General features: G+C 41.7%; 1 protein-coding gene across 1 annotated transcript in view; it reads left to right on the top strand.

Annotated features, from left to right (window-relative positions):
• mthfd1l (methylenetetrahydrofolate dehydrogenase (NADP+ dependent) 1 like) overlaps positions 1-17346 on the top strand; it is a 31649-nt gene extending 14303 nt beyond the window's left edge. The window contains exons 20-27 of the mRNA XM_031875491.1: positions 1581-1692; positions 6645-6784; positions 6944-6985; positions 8400-8503; positions 8683-8860; positions 9330-9437; positions 9536-9688; positions 15529-17346. Of these exons, the coding sequence (XP_031731351.1) occupies positions 1581-1692; positions 6645-6784; positions 6944-6985; positions 8400-8503; positions 8683-8860; positions 9330-9437; positions 9536-9688; positions 15529-15618 (927 nt within the window). The 3' untranslated portion in view covers positions 15619-17346. The remainder of the gene's footprint in view (positions 1-1580; positions 1693-6644; positions 6785-6943; positions 6986-8399; positions 8504-8682; positions 8861-9329; positions 9438-9535; positions 9689-15528) is intronic.
• Positions 17347-20232: the final 2886 nt, after the last annotated feature.

Genomic DNA, 20232 nt, shown 5'->3' on the forward strand with positions numbered 1-20232 from the left:
TGTTTCAGATGGGGTTTGGAGGAGACCAAGCACAAGAAGAAACTACTCCCTGTGTACGTTTCTATAAAGCAGACCTCAGTCATTCCGTGTTTTTCATACATCCTGTCTATGAGGCATTTCCTCGAACCCACCGTATGCATCTTCCCCAGCGAGAAGCAGTAGACGTAGCATAGACGATCAGACCTGTGACTACAGACTCTCAGGTTTGAATCCTTCTGCTAGACTGGGAACATTTGTATTAGTGTAGCACTGGTCTGCAGCTGGTGTGGTGGACTGTACAAGAGATGCACGAGCAAAGGAAAACGTGACATGATCTCCATCTTCCTGTTTTTGTTCATTTCCCTTGTCTTCCTAATCCTCTTGTCCGCGAGTTGAAGAGGTGACAGACCGGACTTTTCAGGTCTTTCCACTTTCATCAACCTGTTGGGGCTTATTTATTGCCTGAATCTCTTTCCCTCATGTACGGACGTGGAAAGTGTAAACTGGGTCCTGTTAAAGTTCAGGAGTTGAAACACAGATGGGAATTCACGTAATGTATGACGTGTGTGGACTTTCCTTTTGAATAAAGAAAGGAACATGTTATTGAATGGCTACTAACAGGATGTTGCTTTTTGTCTTTTTAATGTTCTGTCTTTCTCTTTTTCCTCGCAGCTGCCTCTCTTTTCCTTGTAGACCTTCTTTTCTGCTGCTGTGATCTGTTCTCCTACTTTTCATAGACAAATAGACAGCGTTTTGTCAGAGCCTTGTTAAATGGCTGATTTACTCCTCTGAGGGGAGGCTGTTTATGCAGGCAGAGGGAGAGGTATGCAAACAAAAGCTTAGAAAACCATGCAAGTTCTTCCCATCCTTCCCTTTTCCCTCCTTCTCAAGGAATTCTCATGCAGCGTAACAATGGGTCACTTGGCTTTCCCCAGTTTTCTTCTTGAACAGTTTTCTCAATCATTTTCCTTTTTTAAAGTCTGTCTTGAGTGCAACTGAAGGATTGTTACCTTGAGCAGTAGACCTCTCCTTGTCTTGGCTGAATGCACTCTGTAAACTATCTTTGAATGAATGTTGCAGAGCTGTTGCCTCTCTGGAGAAGTAAGCATACAAACGGGGATATCCAACAGTCAAAGCTCCACTTTAAAAAAAATTTGACTTTTCACATTTATTTGATCTGTAAATGCTGAGCATATGACGTGTTCCTCGCACGTATTGCACGTTGCACTGCCTCGCTGAAAGTGATTGCAGTGGCCTCTGTGTCTGCCAGAGGCGGTAACTTACACTTGAAGTGCTCTTTCAGTTTGTCTGTGTGTGTGTGTGTCCAGTCTTTAAGGATCAGCAGGGGAAGGAAGCTTGGCCCGTAGTCGGGCTGCCGTGCCAGTTGAGTACCTCTTAACGTGTGCCTGCTGTTTAGACAACCACAGTGCCAGCCAAAGTGCATCCACACTTCAGCATCTATTTACGTTTCTGAAAGATATCGGATTTAGTTTGAAAGAACGCGTTTAGTCCTTATTTCAACTTGATCGGGTGAGTTGCTGTGGGTTGCACTGTTTCCTCATCTCCTCCTGCGTGTTTGTGTGCCCCTCTTATTGCTGCAGGGTACGCCGGTGTTTGTCCATGCTGGGCCCTTCGCCAACATCGCCCATGGCAACTCCTCCGTGCTGGCAGACAAGCTGGCTTTGAAGTTGGTCGGACGGGACGGCTTTGTGGGTAAGAACGCACAATCCGTGCATACAGATCACGCATACACGCACAAGCTGAAGCAGACGCACAACCACAAAGACTTCGGGGATGACAGACCACAAGATGTTAACTGCAGAGTCTAGGAACCCCAGGTGTGGAGGGATTTAAGGCCTAAGGCCTTTGCAGGGCAGATTAAACTACAATTTACAGTTTACACCAGTCATGAACTTCAGCCATGAACTTCAGCTTGCTCCCCTGCCTTTGCAACCTTTGGCCTTCTTTATAGTTCTGGCTCTGTTCTGACTTCCTCCGGTTGACTACTCGTGCGCTGCTCTGGTGTCTTGCTGCTGCGTAACTTTCTAGGAAACGGGTAGAAAGCTTGCGTAAAAAAAAAAATAAAAATACAGGATAGAGCGAGAGGAAGGAAGTTGATTGATAATCTTAAGAGCCCTTGGAATGCTTTAGAGTAAACCACACTAATCCCTTCAACGTCAAAGCATACTTGAGTATTTCCATTTTTATCTGTCTATCTATCCCGCTGCCGTCCGTCCGTCCTCGTTTACTTTGGCTGCAGAAATATGTTGGGAATGTACTCGTGTGTGTTGTTGAGTCTGTCAGGTGAGTTTGATGTACGCGTCAATCTCGTCGAGGCTTATGTTTCTGCGTACGTGGGAGAGTTTTCTGTGAGAGCAATAGCGGGTAAGAGGAGACTGGTGACTCTTTGGGCACACACAACATTTACACAAGCTGTCATCTGTGAGCAAGTGTGTCGGCAGCGTGAGCAGAGAGTTGGGTTTCACAACACTGGAGCAGAGAGGCTCGTGTGCGTTTTACACTCAACCTCTCCTCTCCACTTATTTTCCATCTTGCCGTCTCACCCCCCCTCTTCCCTGTCTGTGTGTTTGTTACCCGACTCTCAGGTATGCCAGGAACTCGACCTCCCTCCTTTTTCGCCCTCTGCAGCTGGGATGCATGTAACTCCCTCCCCTCTCAGGCCCTTATTTTTCTGATGCTACACACTTTGCCTTATTTTAAATGGCACCACTGTAAAGAATAATTATAGCGAAATTAAGAAAATGAATATATCTGCAAATGCAGTCTGGACATGGGTCATTATTTGTATTGGTTGTAAAAGCATTGTAGACACCAAAGTAATTGCTAAGATGAAACACGATGACGAAGTCTGAAGGGTTTAGGCTGGATTATCTGTCCTACTTTATTTGGAGGTGAAATGGAGAGCTAGTAATCCCTCACTGCACAAGAACACATGCATCACTACAGCGAGTCCATGAGCTCCACTTTAAAGAAGGATTGTAATGGATTTACAACAGACTGTCTGGGTAATATGGGGAATCATTTTATTCTTCGCTTTTGTCTTCTCTTCCAAAAAGGCTCAATATTTTTATTTTATTAATAATGGATCGACTGACTGTGTGTAATGTGATAGTGACAACCTGACAGACCTCATCATCCCTGGTTCACTCTCACCGTTCTCATCAGCCTTGTTTTGGACGCAGCAGGCAGCTGTTTTCAACACAAAAAGTAAACCCAAACTGACTGTAATACTGATGTAACTACACTAAAGTGTCTTATAATGTAATATTACAATATATAATAACTATAATGTAATAATTCACAGTCAAGTTATTTCTGCAAACTCCGCTCATGTGGCAAAAGAAGTAGATGAACTCTCTATGAACGCAGAGGGGTGTGTGTGTGTGTGTGTGTGTGTACGTACCCCTTTATCATGCTCTGTATTATTGAGTGTTTTTCAAGTCACTTTGGGATCTGGACTTAAAATTGGAAAATGCGACGAAGGGGCTGCTGGGGGATGGATTCCACATGCCAGATGTGAGGGATTCCTGTATCATTAGCAGTCTGGAGTATTGAACGCAGATAACCCCCTGACACTGTTTTACTGCAAGAGTTCCCACACCGCACAGCCTCCCTAAACTAAAGCAACAAATCATTTGGGCTTTTAGAGAAGTGGCCACGGAAAAAGAGAAATTATGATATGTTCCGCATGTAAAACCTTTAAAGCTCTAAAACCTCTTCGACACCACTTTAAAACAAAATTGCCTTCAAATTCTCCATCCTAGAGTTCTGTATGCATTATGCATATTTATGCACTGGTAAGTAAAACAGAATCACTAAAAATAAGTGCATTAAAGGGATAGTACACCCGCAGTTTAGAGAGACGGACGGGAGCACTGACACAGGAACAGGTTCATTATCCAGTGTGTGCTTTATTCAGAATATCTTTCAACGTGGAACTGAAAGGGAAATGTAAACGGAGTGAAAATATTCTTCATACACTGTACACTTAGATGGGCATTTATTTTAGGTGGCTAAGATATGTTCCCATCCACAGCAGGACATTTCATTGTACTCCTAGCTGCTTTTCCAAACTGGGGGTGTGCCAACCGCCATCGAACTATCCCTTTTATGTAAATGTGCGGTTAATACAAAGCTTTCATCGTGTGATAGTACGCATGAAGAAATGGTACAGAAATTATTAGTAGATTTATCGATTAGTTGGTCGAGAAATAATTGATAAACAATTTTTAAGATCAAATATTAATTTAAAGGGATAATTTGGGTGTTTTTAAGTGGGATTGTATGAGGAACTTAAGTAGATGGCGGTCGGCATACTGATTATGGTTAAGTACTTCATACAACCCCACTTCAAAACAACCAAATTATCCCTCCAAGAAAAAGGCCATAGTAAAAAATACAGGAAATGGGCCTTTTCAAATACAGAGATTTCCTGCTTGTCTTATTTTTATATAATTCTATATTGAATATCTCTGGTTTTATAACATTTAAAACAAAACCAAATAATTGAAAAAAGAACCGAATCATCAGCTTAATCAATAATGACATGAATCATTATTTGCAGCCCAACTAAATGCAACAACTCCAACTTGAAATCAGAAGGTTGTGTAGATCTTGCCTACTTTCCGGCCTTCTCTGTTAGAGTTTTTACTAGCGTGGGTGCTGATACTAATGCGTTGACTGGTGGTAACACCATCCAGCTCTCTTTACACTCACAACAACATCGACCTCCTCTTCCCCTCTTGTTACTGGCCAGTTCAAGGTCGTCACACAGAACAGGAAGCTTGCAAGTGTTTCCTCCTGACGTCCTCCGGGGTCAATCGGCTGCTTGGTGTAATGTCATCGTGTCCTAGTTCTCTGCTCCGCATTGTTGTGCATGTGCGGTATGAGTACTCCTCCTGTGCTCAGTTGTTGGGAGATCATCGCACAATTTATGGAAACACCCACAAATCCTGATCCCAAGAATGTTTTCATTGCCAGGCTGGTTCAGGATTCAGAGCCAAAGCTCTAGTGTGGCGCTAACGAGAACCACTACGCTCCCTGTCAGTGGTCGAGGCCACATAAAGCCTCGTTACATTCTTGTGCTCATCCCGCAGGCGTAATTTGTTGCTTTGTTTAACATTGAGAGAGAGAGAGATGCAGCCAAGACTCCCCCCCCCAAGCCACAATTTCTGCTAAACGTCAACATTGTCCTATTCCCAGACGCTGTTAAGTCCGAGCAATGAAATGATGCTTTTCTTCCTATTGTTCTTGTACCCAGACGATTCTCTCTTCTCTCTCATTTACCTCAGCTCTTTCTCTTTCCCCGCTTATCTTCCTTCTCCTCTCCTCCCTTCCTTGCAGTCTTTTTGCTCATCCCTGGTACAATAAATCAAACATTCCCGAGTATTGCAGAGAACCGCACACAGCAGAGTGATGCATTTCTTCATAGAAACACTTGTTTTCTCAGTAGAGCCTCAAGCACTGTAAGCTACATTAAATAACTCCCTTTCTTACTTAACGCTTCATATATACAACGTTCCCTTGTCACCAAACAATGAATTTTAAAATATTTTCTTTGTTTTCATCAAGAATCGATAACATAATTAATTTCCATCCAAAAGGAACTGATCCAAATCATTCCTTCATGACAGCTTTACTGCACTCTATAAAGCGGGCATCATTCACTGTATAGATAAATCTCTGCACACACAAGCATGTGAATGTCATTTATCACAGAAATTGAATTTGTCTCCTGACCTGCTTTCTAGTCACATTTCAGTATTCTCCTTTGAATTGAATTACATCTTAAGAGGTTTACGTGATGCTCATTGTGTCCACGACAGAGGCTGCTCTCTCAAAGATCATACAGAAGGGGAACGCTTCTGGTTTGTAGCGTCCAACAACGTACACAGTGAATTCAGGGAAGATGTTCAGAGTGAGTCGAGTTTACAATAATATAATGGTCACTAAACCTTTGGCTGTTAAACCAAACCAGCCTTCTCCAGAAACACCAAAAGTCGTTCAAATCTCACTAAAACACGTTGGGCTCGAAATCAACCTCAGCCTTCCTGTAAACTTCTAGCTTCGGTCCACCACAATGGTGCCACACACACACACATCTACACAATAAGTAACCGGAAACCTTATCTCAACAAGGCCGTGATTCCAGGTGGACTGTTTGCTTTGTTTGGAGCCCGTTCAAGAGGCCTGAGTGTAGGGGCCGTCAATATCAGAGGCGCTCTGTCTCTTTGAGAGCCCTTACAGTGAACCCATTACTCAATACAGCGTTACTGCTCAGACAGAAACACAGTCACACTCACCTCGTATTCCCATGATTCTAGATGTCAGACTGACCCTGTGTGTGTATATAAAGTTGGGTTGAGGTCAAAATGGTATTAAACAAGAGGTAAGTGACTGGTTCAAGATCAGGTCAGCATGTTTCTGCTATCACAATGAACCTCACTCCCTATTTGGAAGTCTTTTCCAAGTGCTGCTGCTCCAGTTTTGGTTTGGTGCAGAGAATTTATTTGGCAATTCGTAAGTCTTTTCTAAAGAACACAAACAAAAGATGGGATGAGGGGATGATTGTATACTGACCAGAATCTTAAAATGCACTCAATTAGAAATCTTCATTTGTGAAAAGGAAATCTGTTTCTTCACAGTGACGGAAGCTGGTTTTGGAGCGGACATTGGGATGGAGAAGTTCTTCAACATCAAATGTCGGGCGTCAGGGCTGAGGCCGAATGTGGTGGTGCTGGTTGCAACTGTCCGAGCGTTGAAGATGCACGGCGGTGGACCAAATGTAAGTTGATATAATGTAACGCTGTCCACCAGTTAGATGGCCACTTCACCTGCTTCTGTCTTTTATACCGTCCCTAATGCTGCCTTAGAATAACATATATAGCTGAATGTTACCTAATACTGAAGTGTGTGAATATTTGTTGTCTTTGTGTGTTTTCAGGTGTCGGCTGGGGCACCTCTTCCCAGAGAGTACATTGTTGAGGTATGAGCCATGTAGAAATGCTTAAATGCACACAAATAGACTTAAAAATAAGAAGCATAGCCACTGACAACAATATAAACATGAGGGAGACATAATAATAATAAATGTACAGTATGTGTGTTTACATGTCATGACATATTTGAGCAGAGGAGTTTGGGGGCTGCTCCATCGCTTCCAATCAAGTTAAAATAATTAACCCAGCCTGTTTTATTGCATTTAGTCGTTAAGGTCAGGATGTTTACAGGAAAATTAAAGCTCCAAACAATCATGTGCTCATATTCTGCTTGGTTGTTTTGTGTTGTGTTTTGGAGTGGACTGCCATGAGAGCCATGTCCTTGACATTCCCACATAAGACTCCGACCTGAGTCGCAGCTTTAACTTTTAATGACATGTCAATTCTAGCAAAATGTGGACCGTGAAGTAAAAACGTTGGACATTTTGAACATTGGGAGAGCTAGCACAAACACGGTAGCTATGCTAAACTATTTAATTCTACTGGAAAAACGGGACAACCGCTGCCATCAGCAGTGCTTCCCTGTCCATCAAACATGGGACCAATGTCAAGTCTTGTGTCATGTGAAGACACAAGCCGGCTTTTCAGGTCATATTGCCCGACAGCCATAGCTTGTGATTCATTTTAGTTAAGATATAGTGTTACTGTAGTACAGTTGACCTGGATTTTTGTTAGCCTTTGCACAGATGTTTCACAGATGTTTCTATGACAAGTTGTGGAAAAATCCTGGAAATGTATAAGTAAAAACATATGAACCCTGTTTTTGCATAAGCCACGAAAAGGTTATAGAGATTTGTGTGTAATGCAATAAATAGATGTATAATAAATCTGCCTTAGTCTGTATTCTCACAGATATGTAATTCCTATATGCATAAATACTTCGCCCACTAACCTGGTTAACAGCACTTATTTGATTAACAGCACAAATACAACCTTTGCATGTGGTTTCCGTGAATGTGGGTCTTAGCAAAGTGGTGTGTGTGTGTGTGTGTGTGTGTGTGTGTGTGTGTGTGTGCGTGTTCATATCTGGCCAAAATCACTGGTCTTTCAGGCTGCTTCAGCTGAGTAAATAATGAAGCAGTATAAGTTAATTGTGAAGCCTGTAATGAAAACCAGAAGTACTGGGGAAAACAGAGCCATGGAAATTAATTAATGGGACCTGTATGGCCTTACTGCTCTGAGCCTGGGGCTGCGCACGCACGCACACAGAGTGCAAGGTTGGATTACTGCCATCAAACTTGGAGTAGCTGCACAATATGCTATTAATGTACTCTGCACATAATAGTATACAATGTGAGAGTGATGACTCAATAACTGTACACAGTAAGATACTACCAGTCTTGTAGGGTTCAGTTGAATGAAAATAATACATTCCTGACCATTGCTCTGTTTCTCCTCTAGGATCTGAGTCTAGTTGCAGGTGGTTGTCAAAGCAATCTCTGGAAGCAGATCCAAATTGCACACCTGTTTGGGGTACCAGTCGTGGTGGCACTCAATGTCTTTAAGTAAGATGCATGCAGACACGCACGTCCTCAAAAACATCACATAGCGTGAATCACCAAGTTTTCTGTAATGTACAGTCAATCAATGGGCTTACAGTTGAGATGGACCCACAAAAGAACCATTTATGTTCCATTCATTCAGTCTCTGAATAAGTAATTTGTTTCCCTTGGTGACCCTGTAGGACAGACACCCAGGCAGAGATTGAGCTCGTGTGTCAGATAGCGAAAGAGTGCGGAGCGTCAGACGCTGTGCCGTGTCACCACTGGGCGCAGGGCGGCCGAGGCTCCTTAGAGTTGGCCCAAGCTGTGAATGAGGCTGCCAGCAGACCCGCCAACTTCCAGTTCCTGTACAACATCGAGGTGAGAGCAGATGCCTTCCTTGGAAAATCTGCATTTTTTTTTGATGATTGAATCATAATCCAAGTTCCCCTCCAGACATGTTTAAGAAATATGAAAATACTCATCATAATTAGCAGAGACCAAACTGTCTGACAAGGAGGATCCAGCAGAAGCCGACTCGCGGGTTGGACTCTAGTAAACAGCAGAACCTGTCTTTTGCAGGGGGCATGGGCTTCAACATGGATTAGTAGAAAGAGAAAAGTCTGTTAGCTAAAATCTCACCAGGCCACAGTTCTGGCACTATAAAGGGATGCAGTGTCTAGTATGAGTCAACGTCAAACATGCCGCATGATTTAACTCACAGAGTCACTGTTTTTATTGTTGACGTCAAACTGATGTTTATTCACTAAATATCATTTTTTCAATTATTCCCTTTGGCCGGACTGCTTGTTTCTTTCCACCTTTCTCTGACGCACTGATTTTCCCATAGATGCCGATTGTAGAGAAGATCAGAACAATCGCGCAAAAAGTATATGGAGCTGATGACATTGAGCTGTCTCCAGAGGCCACGGCCAAGATAGATTACTACAATCAACAGGTGAGCAACGGACGCACAGATCATCTCCTTTCTCTGTCACACTTACACGAACGCACACATATTAACCAAGTTCCTTGTTTTGTTTTTCCTATAACCAGGGCTATGGTTCATTGCCCATCTGCATGGCGAAGACTCACCTGTCCCTGTCCCATATGCCTGACAAGAAGGGTGTACCCACTGGATTTGTTTTGCCCATCAGAGATGTTCGTGCTAGCATTGGGGCCGGTTTCATCTTCCCACTTGTGGGAGCGGTACGTAACTGTCGCTGCAAGAGTTTAAAGCAGTTTTTATAGCTCATGATTACAGAGCTTTTTGAAAGTGACTGGATCCACAAAAATGCATAGATGTGATGAATGCATATACTGTCATTTACAGTGTGTTCCATCATTGTTAGGAACTGAAACTTCTGGGCAGAGTAATGGCTGTAGACTACATTTAGTAAAATACTGCAAACTGTACTGTACAACACATTAAAGTACCTCGACCACCTTCATACTAGGCTGTACAGCAGAGATTTGTATGTAAAATACATTTAGCTTCTTATAGCATAGCACGTGCAACTAATGTTTCTCTGTTACAGCTTGATGTGTTAATAAGCAGCTGTTTGCTCACAAGTTCCATATCAACTTGAAAGGTGAAGATATTTCAATGTTGTGTTCACAAAGTATTTTCACTGGACCCAAGTGGCTATTTAGGTTTAAAGCGAAATCTGGAACGCGTTAGGCTTCACCCTGAGGGCTTAATAAGCGTTTTGGCTTAGAACCAAAGATTGTTGCATTATTACACCACAGGAAATCATAATCACGTGTTTATGATGAACTTGTATGTTTCCATGTGCGTTTGTCTGTACACGTGTGTTTCAGTGGGAATGCTCTGAAAGCAGGCTAGAGACACAAAAAGGTTTCAAAGTGTCAAAGCAGCTTTGAGCGGCTGTACTGCACAAGACGTTGAATCTAATCGTACAATATGGCGCCCTTACTTTTACTGTAATATCCAGTGCAAACACTGATGACTCCAGCTGCTCACTTTAATCTTCAGCATCGTGGACAGAATTTAAGCTCGACTGTACTAATTAACTTAACTAATTAAAAGCCTAATCTGCACTTCTGGGAAACCATAACCATGTTACTGAGCTGGTTAGAAGAGAGCTGGGCTAGCTGGAGCCTCTCGGTTGATGATGGGCCGGGCAGGAAGGTAGCAGCTTCCTTAGTGTTTTGTCCCCCGCTGTTTCACCAGAGTGCCCCGAGGTGATGGGCTTTGATACACCGAGGCAGAGGTGTCAAACACCGGGCATGCTGGGAAGGCATGGCAGTGCCTTTGGTGTGGCGCCTGTCCCAACCTCCCAACCTTGCCTTTGATCTGCTGCGGCCCGTGGAGCCACTGGCACGCTGACAACCCTTGAACTGTGATTCCTCACCCAAAGGAAGCCTCCAAATTGTTCTTTGAACTCTTTGGCTTCGCCTCCGTCTGCCAGACTGACCCATAGACATCTTCACCCCTCAACCAAATAGTATAGCATGTAAAGGATACACGACTGAGCACCTACATGCTCTCTACTACTTAAGGCAAATCACTGCAAACTTTTTTTAATATCTGGCAAAGCATTGACAATCTCTCAGTTCCCATGGGACTCCAAGAGGAAGACAGATCTCTAAAGTCCTGAGGCGGTGAGGGCGTGAGAGTGAGAGAGGAGGGGGGGAGGCCTGCGGGGGGGGGTTAAGGGTCTTTACAGGGTGAAGAATCAGGAAGTGGCTGATGTCATTCTTCAGATATGTGAGGGAAGGGTCGCAGGCAGAACAATAGATCTCTTTAGAGTTCATATCCCGCTGGAGCTGCCTCCACTGCAACATTAAACCCCAAACGTATGCCACATGGTCCCAAATGGTTAATGTTCAACAAGTTGTAGATCTGTGATTACGTCTATTAGAGACGGCACACATGAGATAGAAGAAGGCCTTCATTCATTTTCGCTGAGTTTGGCCCTGTAAATGACCCAAAGACCTACGACAAACTCAATAAATCAGGCATGTTTTTATCTGTCAGACTGACCCGTTTTTCAACTGTACTTTTGCTTCAGTTACAGTAAAACGGATGCAGAGATTAAACGTAATAGGACTGGAATTTGAAGCTTTGTCCCTATGCATCAACACTGCATCTGTGTAAATAAGTATTTGTCTAATGTGTGACTGACGAACATGTATTTAGTCACCTGAGTCCTAAACATGACTTGCAGAGTAAATGTCTGCAACTTGTCACTGTGAAGTTTAAACTAAACCCATAAACTCTTCAATCTCACCAATATAACTCCACCGTTCTAGTCAATGGGTTATTTAATACATTCATTTTTCAAACTTGTCTCACCGCCAATAAAGCAACTTCACCAGATGAACATACAGCCCAACATAAAGAGAATCCATTTAGCGTGTTTCACACTGTGATTTCCACATTTCCGCCCTCTAACGGTCCGTTAATCTTAAATGGCACAATTCCATAATCTCCTCAATCCCTTTGTGTAGCGACTGTGCTGTTGTTGACCGAGACTCTTCTCCAGAGTCTGTGGGGGGTAGAGCTCCAGCTACATTGTCCCCTCTAGGGTTTCCTCTGACAAAGACGCATTGTGTTTGGTACAATAGAGGGACTTATTTGGCTGAGTGGAGTTTCCAACTTTAGCCACGGAGTGTTATGTCATTCTGCGAGTGCCAACATGTTTTCAGACTGGCGAGGACGACCAGCAGAGTAGCACATCCTTTGTTGCTTTCAAAACCTCGACAGTTAAGACAGTTACTCTTCACATGTAAGCATCTTTACATATTTAAATGTGCACCCTGATAACAGCAAAAAGTAGTTTTGAAAATCATGTTACTTTGAAGCAGTTTTATTTAAGTTTTTTTTTTTTTTGTCGTGTATGTTTCTGTGATCTGAGCTTCAAAGTCTATCAATTTAATTGAGTGAAACCGGTTGTTCAGAGATTCTTCTTTATTGCAGTCCTACTTATATTTATAACAGTAAGGCAGGTGCATTGTCATGCTTTCTGACCACATTGTATTGTAAATATAGCTCATTTCTGTGGACGTATGTCCTGTTTAGAAGTGTGAAATATGATCAATTTTGCCTTCTTTCACGTTCAAGAAGCTGCTTATTGTTATACATAATGAAGCAACGATGCTTCAGTTACTATATAAAACTGAATTATGGTGTACATGAGTCTACCTCTTGTCTTATTGGACATTTGTCAGAGGGCCGGAGCAGAACAGAATGAAACCGTACATAACACGGTGCCATAATTGCAAAAATGATACAGAATCCAAAAGTAAATTGATTTATTGTTTTGCCAGTTTTCTCAAAACTGTTATCTTAAGCTTTCCATCCACCTTTAAGAGCGCACATAGAGCAGAATTTTAAGCTCTGCGATTGGATGGTTCTCGGCAAACTGCCCCGTGGAAGTCGTAGCTGACTTCTTTGTCTACCTATTTAAATGCACACGCTTGTACCTTTTTGACTTTTCATGGAAGAACCAGATATTCTGGCTACTAAACCACCTGAATCACTATAAAGTGGTTTAGTCTATTAACCTGATGATTCATCAGGGAGAGTTGCATGCTGATCCACATCGTAGGTTGTGCTTCAACTGTGAGTCACCTAATGTCATCTTATGGGAAAAAAATTGAAGTCAAAAGCTTCTCCCACTGAGCAATTTGTTATGACATCATGCAATAGTGTTCGGACATTGTGCTGTCACAACTAAAAGGAGAAATGCATGAATCACTCTGCCTTCCTTGTCCTTAATGCATCCATTAGATTAAAAGGTGATGCATTGACATCGAATTCCTTCAAATCTGCTCGTAGTCCGAGTCATCCGTGGTCGAAGCCTTATTGACGGATGTCGTCAGAACGGTTTCGCGTAACAGCGGTCACTGTTTACGTCAGACCAGCGAGCGGCAGCAGCCGCTCTGTGGGATTATGCAAGTGTGTTCTCCTCATTTAGGCCCTTCGTTTAAACGCAGGGCTGCGTTTCCTCAGACAGGAAATTGGCTGCTCACTTCTTCCTGTCTCATTTCCACTAATGGGCCCATAAAGCTGGCCCTGGGTCAGAAGAAAGGAGGCACGCAAAGAATGTCGCTCCTTGTCTAATGAGCGATAAATATGTATTTACTTTTCGGCTCGGCTGGGATGATGATGTGGCCGAGTTTTGGGAGAGGAAAAGTGTCGGCCAATTCCATCTTTGTATCTGCCATCCAGCAAACACTGGAGTTGCACATTTATTGACTTGAAATGTGGAGTCGGATGAGTTTTGGCACCTAAATGAGATGACTTTTTTTTCAATTACACTATTAACCATAGCACATGCTGTTAATATCTGGTCTCGTTGACTGTACACATGAGCCTTCATTCACACGCTCTCTCTGCTGTTCACGTCACAAATTGCATTATTAGGAATCATTTCCTCAGTCGGCTGCTTTTTTTTATTTTTTTTTTATTAAATCTGTCTCAATATAACTCCACATGGATTTCCCGGATGGACGTTTGCTGTCAGCTGGTCACAGCAGCAGGGATCTTACTCACACTAACAGGATCACACTCACTCACTCATACTGTAGAGGTACATGTGCTGTAGATAAATGTTATCTTACTATTTGTCGCAAACACTGCAATTTTCTTTGTTTTTTTTATATACATAAATTTGGGAATACTTTGAAAAGTGATTCTTATTATTATGTGGATGATCATCAAAGCTCGACACAAAAACAAAATCCCTCTCAGTCGATCACTTGTACTCACTTTAGGAAAAACATTTTGTTAATGTGTGTTCTATAATTTATATTTTTGGTTCTTTTAGCTACTTATTGGACAAATCAAAACTCTTCCTTCCAATCTTACTCCATCAGGACGAGAACGCTCTTACCACCACAGATCTGTACATAGCCTCCTCTCTTATCTCTCGTATCTGTGAGGTAGCCTTTTGCTGTCTATATTGTGACGACAGCCACAGACAGTGGCGACTTTGTTCCTACAACTTCATCAGTGCTAAAGTGTAGGTTGTCAACACATTGATCATCTGTCTGCCCAGACGTAAATGAGTCTAGATTATAGTCATTGGCGCTGTAGGGGGTCGGTCTTCTTCTGTCCCATTTACGCAAAGCTGGAGAGAGAGTCTTAGTGAATTGTCTTTTGGTGCAGAACAGCTGTGTTGTGGCAAAATATGAGGTTTAACTTATTAAAGGTTTCTATCTTATTTGGTTCTGATGTTACTGACATTTTTATGAGACGCTTGTTTAAAGACAGACGAAGAATATGAACCAGCTGCTAATATTACAGTGATTTAGCAATGCTGAAATGTTTCACATCACTTATGAGTTTAATAGTAAATCTGCACACCTTTCTCATGAAGAGCACTAGATTTCAAACGTATTGGTGAGAAGATGCAACTTTAAAAGGTGTCTTTCTTTTCATTATGAAGACTATGCTGTAGTCTCTCAAGCCTTCATTTGGGTGTTGATTTATTTCAGATGTCTCAGTTTATTTAGTTAATGTATATGTTGCAGTTATTACGCAACATATTTCAGTGTAGTTGCATTGTCTCACACACTGTTAACAGTTAAGACGTGTAGACCGAATGCTGTAAATAAACAACTAAAAGTCTCATCGTTTAGACTGAAAGGCTGTAAATAATTATACAAGCAACACACTGCGCGAGTGCCTTTTTCACTTTCATTCAACATAATAACAGAATAATTTGGTGAACAAATTTCAGTCGTACTATAGCACACTGAAATGGAGCAAAAACAGCAGACGGAGGATCTGAAAAAAACTAATCATTTTAAAATTTGAATGGATTTTTGCTTTTTGTGTCTTATATGTATGAATTGAACAAGATAATATCCTAAATCAGAAAACATTTGGTTAGGGGATCCTTTTAGTCCTCAAAATGTTGCTAACCTTCAATTGAATTGGACCCAACAACCTGAAACCAAAGTTACATTAAGAACATGAAACCGTTGGACATGGAGAAAGATTACAACTTGATTTTGACTATTGTAAGTCTTTTTCTCTGAAGTTGTTTCCCTTTTGTGTTTTGTTATGTTTCCCTCAGATGAGCACCATGCCTGGCCTGCCAACCCGCCCCTGTTTCTACGACATTGACCTCGACCCGGTCACAGAGGAGATCACTGGGCTCTTCTGAGCTTCAATTAAAGAACACAGCATCAACAAAAACATATGTCGTTGCTGCCATCTGAAAGAGCATCCATTGTGTCATTATAAATATTTTACAAGCAGCCATTGTCTCCGTAACTAGACTTTATTTCGTCCCTGGAGTTTCTACTTTACAACCTCGTTCACTTAGTGCCGAGGCTCTAGTCTGTGAGGCTACACTCTACTCTCACTAATACACACTTAAAATCATCATCCGGGTTTTATTTCCGGGATCCCCAGATCCATGCGTGCCATGTCGGACGCATCCACGCACTACATCTTTGACAGGAAATGCTTTCTTACTCCCCAGCAGCCCAAACTCTCTCCAAATCATGGCAACATGCTCTGAAAGTAAAGATTCCATGAAGCATTAGCTTAACGCTGTAGTTGCACATATGTGTAATATGCCAAAGAGGACCATATCGTGTGTATCACATATGCAGTATGTTTATGATTTTTACCTCGGTGTGTTTTTTTTGAAAGGGTCCGTTTAAGTCTTAAAACCGTCTTAAAGTCTACTTTAATCTTGTGTTTTCATCAACTTCTAATTTCCTTTTTTTGTGGAAAATAAACAATGTTAATGTCTTTATATGGTACTGCTTTGGTATACATGTCATAAGCTTTTCAATGGAAATAAGCAGAGCTTGTTTATTCTTTTTGCTTTTATACGCACATAAAAGCCATAATGATGTTTATGTCACCTCTGTTTTCTTAACATGCTGAATATCAAAACTGCTGCTGTTGTAAAAAATTACTACAAGTTACACGAGTTAGATTCATTTTTTCCACTTTTGAGATATTGTAACATTTTATGTGTTGAGTAAAGCCTGAAATTGTTTTTTGCAAATGTGATGTGTTAACAATAGCAGTTTATTAAAAATATGTCTCTTTCCGTGTGAAATTGCACCTCTTATGTTATGCTTAATTTACGTTTTTTTATTATCTTTAGTGGAGCTGGTCTTAATTTCCGGCTTCCACCTCTTGACATTTCATATTCCACGCTCAAGTTGTGGTTTGCATGCAGACAGCTGAATGTAGCTCTGGTCTTACGACTGACCACGTTGAACCTTGTTTTGATTCAGAGAACATTGTGCTCAACTGGATGTTAAGCACAATGTTCTGACCTAAAATGGGATGATTATATGACCAAATCACAATGAAATTACAGGTCTCACTGAAGCTATTGTTGAAGTTGTATTGTACAAAGTCTAAAGCACCAATTTTCTCTGAAAACAAATTCAGTGATGTTCAAATTTCCAACAGTATTTCAAATGTTTTGTTTCTCAGAGATCAAATGTGTGTTTTTCAAATAACCCTCTTATTTACTCCAAAAAAGGAAGTGTTGACTTGTGGCTCGGCCCATCTGTTGTTTGGACACATGCGCTTGTTGTCCTGCGGTTGTCCACAGAGATCCTTCAATACAAACCTCTTTTTATTACAATAAAAGACAACTCCCTCTATCGCTCTCACTCTACTCGCATTTCAAAGCTTTCATTTGTTAAGTATTTTCTTGTTTTCATACCCAAATACAGCCTCATTCCTCGGGCGGTGTTGGAAGCCAAACTTCGGGGCCAGCATCTGTTATTACGAGGTGTTTCGGTTTGCAACAAGGAGCCAACATGCATGTGTGTACCTGTCATAGCTGGCAGTCCACACCTGCTAAGTCTGTTATTCTGTGTGTTCACCAGGCGGGATCTGGCACTTTTAACTACAGTCGAGGCTGCAGGAATGCTGTCATTTATACAGTAGTGCTCCAACAGCATGTTTAGTGTGTGTGTGTGTGTGTGTGTGTGTGTGTGTGTGTGTGTGTGTGTGTGTGTGTGTGTGTGTGTGAGAGAGAGACTGATCCCTCTTGTTTTGAGCTGATGACAGATCTGAAGACCTGGTGTTGATCAGGAGGGGGTTCGTCATTGCTTTGTAATGTGCTGGAAAATCCCCTTTTTGTCATGTTGGAGTTGTTTATGTTGAGCTTCTGACTTCACCTGCCGAAGGCTCCAGTTGCTTGAGCTCTCGTCTTTTAGCACTCTTATTTAATAGACTGGCTAATTTCAGTATCAAGGACAGGTGTCTGTGAAAGTGTAACTCAAAGAGTTTGCTGGAAAATGGCTCAGACGATCCGAGCCTGGATTAGCTGCTCCTGGGCCTCAGACCTCCAGGGGCCCCAGAAGTCTCACATTCACTGCGACAGTTGCCTTTTGTAAATTGAATTCAATTATAGCCCATTCCAAATGTGTTTACTATCAATATTAGAGAAGAATAAGAAAAACAGCAGGTTCACACTTTACATTGCAGTTGTTGCTTTTTTACTAAAAGCCTGTTTTGCATCACGTCAAATTTAGTCAATCATTATGCAAAGATAGCCGTCCTTTTTTATCCATCTTGTTTTGGAGCAGAACCATTAATTTACTACTTGAAACCAAAGTATGAATGTGTCAACCCCCCTGCTGTGTCTGGGTGTCTGTGTCTTCGCTCTGTGCCCACGCCAGACATCAACCCTCGGGGGCCACATTCTTCAACTCACCCTGTCTCTGTCTGACAAACGCGCACTTCGCACCGTTTCACAGTTGCATTTAAAGAAAAATATGCAGTCCATGTATCAAGTGGAGGTCCTGTGGGAATGTTTTCACACAGATACGTACTATCCATCTGGGTACTTGGAGCTGATGTAGTGATATCTCTTGTGCCCAAAAGTTAGAGATTATCACAGTTTTACCTTCAGCTATTACTTATTATTATTATTATTATTATAATTATTATTATTAACAGCCGGGTGTCCACCATCTCCTCACATTTAAGTCGAATTGTGATCTTTTGCTCCCAAATACACACTGGTTTGTATTTTAAGGTGGTCAGCAGAATTTTTAAACAGTCTGAGAGTGGATTCCCATTTTCCTCAAGACGAGGACAGCAAGTGTTTTCCTCAAGACGGCAAGTATGAAGAAGAGGGAGTATTTGTTTGTGAGTGTTACTGAACCATTCCTCCTGATGTGTGTGTGTGTGTGTGTGTGTGTGTGTGTGTGTGTGTTAGAGCATGCTGTGTGTCTTTAATGTGCCCTTGCATTACTGTTTTATTGAGCGGAGACCATGACATATCCGGTAAGGCTTTCACTTTAATGAGAACCTCCTTCCCCCATCTTTTAGTCCACTCCTCCAGCCCCCTCCTCTTCCACATGACATCACCACTGCTGCTGATGGATGGGCCTGTCATGCAGAAGGACATTGATTAACGCATCTATCTACATACACTGTACAACTTTAATGAGGTTATCTGTCTTGGTTTCCTGTCTTGCAAGACATGTGCTTGAAATTATATTATAATTTTACAAGAAGAGCAGTCTGTTGTTTTTTTAATGCCACTTCACGAGTTTGAGATCATTTTGGGCCACAAAGGTGGTGAGGATTTGTAGATTCAGGAGTAAGTAACATTCTGCGTCACATTCCCAGTTTAAACACATGAACCTCTGGGAGCAGAGCAGTTTAACCACAGTGCTCTACTGTCTTAGTGCCTACTGCCTCAGTGAAACAGTTTGGGTTATAAGGGAATACATACAAGTGAAAACTATGTTTTTAATTTGAATTAAAAGTAATATCGTGATACTGTCTGTGTGTAAGAGTTGTGTTGCCTGCATCGTCAAGATTTGTATTGTTTTCCTGTCATGTTAATTGAGATTATTTGATAATTATAAAACTATTTTTTGGAAGTAAGGGTCTTAATAAACAAACTAGGACCATAATAAAGCAGGATTTACCTCTTCTATAATGGTGACAGAGTGAAACCACAATATATGCAACATAACCAGGTCGATGCTCGTTCATCATCTGGCTCTGAGAACTGCACGTGAAGATCAGTGGATTGTAATAACAAAGTAACTCAGGAATAAAATGCTTAGCGGAGAGTTCTTCATATTGTATTAACATTGACTACATCAGAGATTCCTCATCGTAGGTCTGTGGTTACTTTGATGACGATGGTGTTAACTTTTATCCGATTCGATTTCCATCTGCCCATGATACACACTGTAGTTACAATAGGAGCCAGAACCTGCAGCCAAAAAACCCACATAGTACTAAAAGGAAATCCGACCATAATTTACTCTTTCTAACTCACAATGTCTATCAATTAAAAGAAAGTAATGATATAGGTTAAGAAAACACCTGTTTTAAGTCAAGTCAACTAAGACCTCAGGCCTTTAAAAGAGTACTTAGCATTGCACTCCTGTAACATTGTCAGACCCACAATGGGTCGATGCAGCTGAACCAGATATATCGCTTTGACTGTTTTATATTCCATTCTTCTTCTCCATCAAAATCTGCTGCCTACTTTACGCATAATGCACCTCAACCGTTGACAGTTTGTCACGGTTCGGTTGGAGATTCGGTGTTATGCTAGTAGCAGCTATTAGCATCGAGCTGCTAGCCTCAAGCAGAGATGAGGAGCGGCTTACAGAGGTCTGCTAAGTTCCCATCTTTGTATATCTCCCAGTTGACTTTTTCCTTTTCAAACTTGTTATCTTCAGACCCTAACGACAATATAATTCATCACATTTTGTAAAGCTCTCTCCGAAGACACCAAAAGCTTGTTTTCGACATATCATGATGTAAC

Source organism: Anarrhichthys ocellatus, unplaced genomic scaffold (genome assembly GCF_004355925.1).
Source record: "Anarrhichthys ocellatus isolate YVR2014 unplaced genomic scaffold, GSC_Weel_1.0 scaffold91, whole genome shotgun sequence".
Taxonomy (NCBI): Eukaryota; Metazoa; Chordata; class Actinopteri; order Perciformes; family Anarhichadidae; genus Anarrhichthys; species Anarrhichthys ocellatus.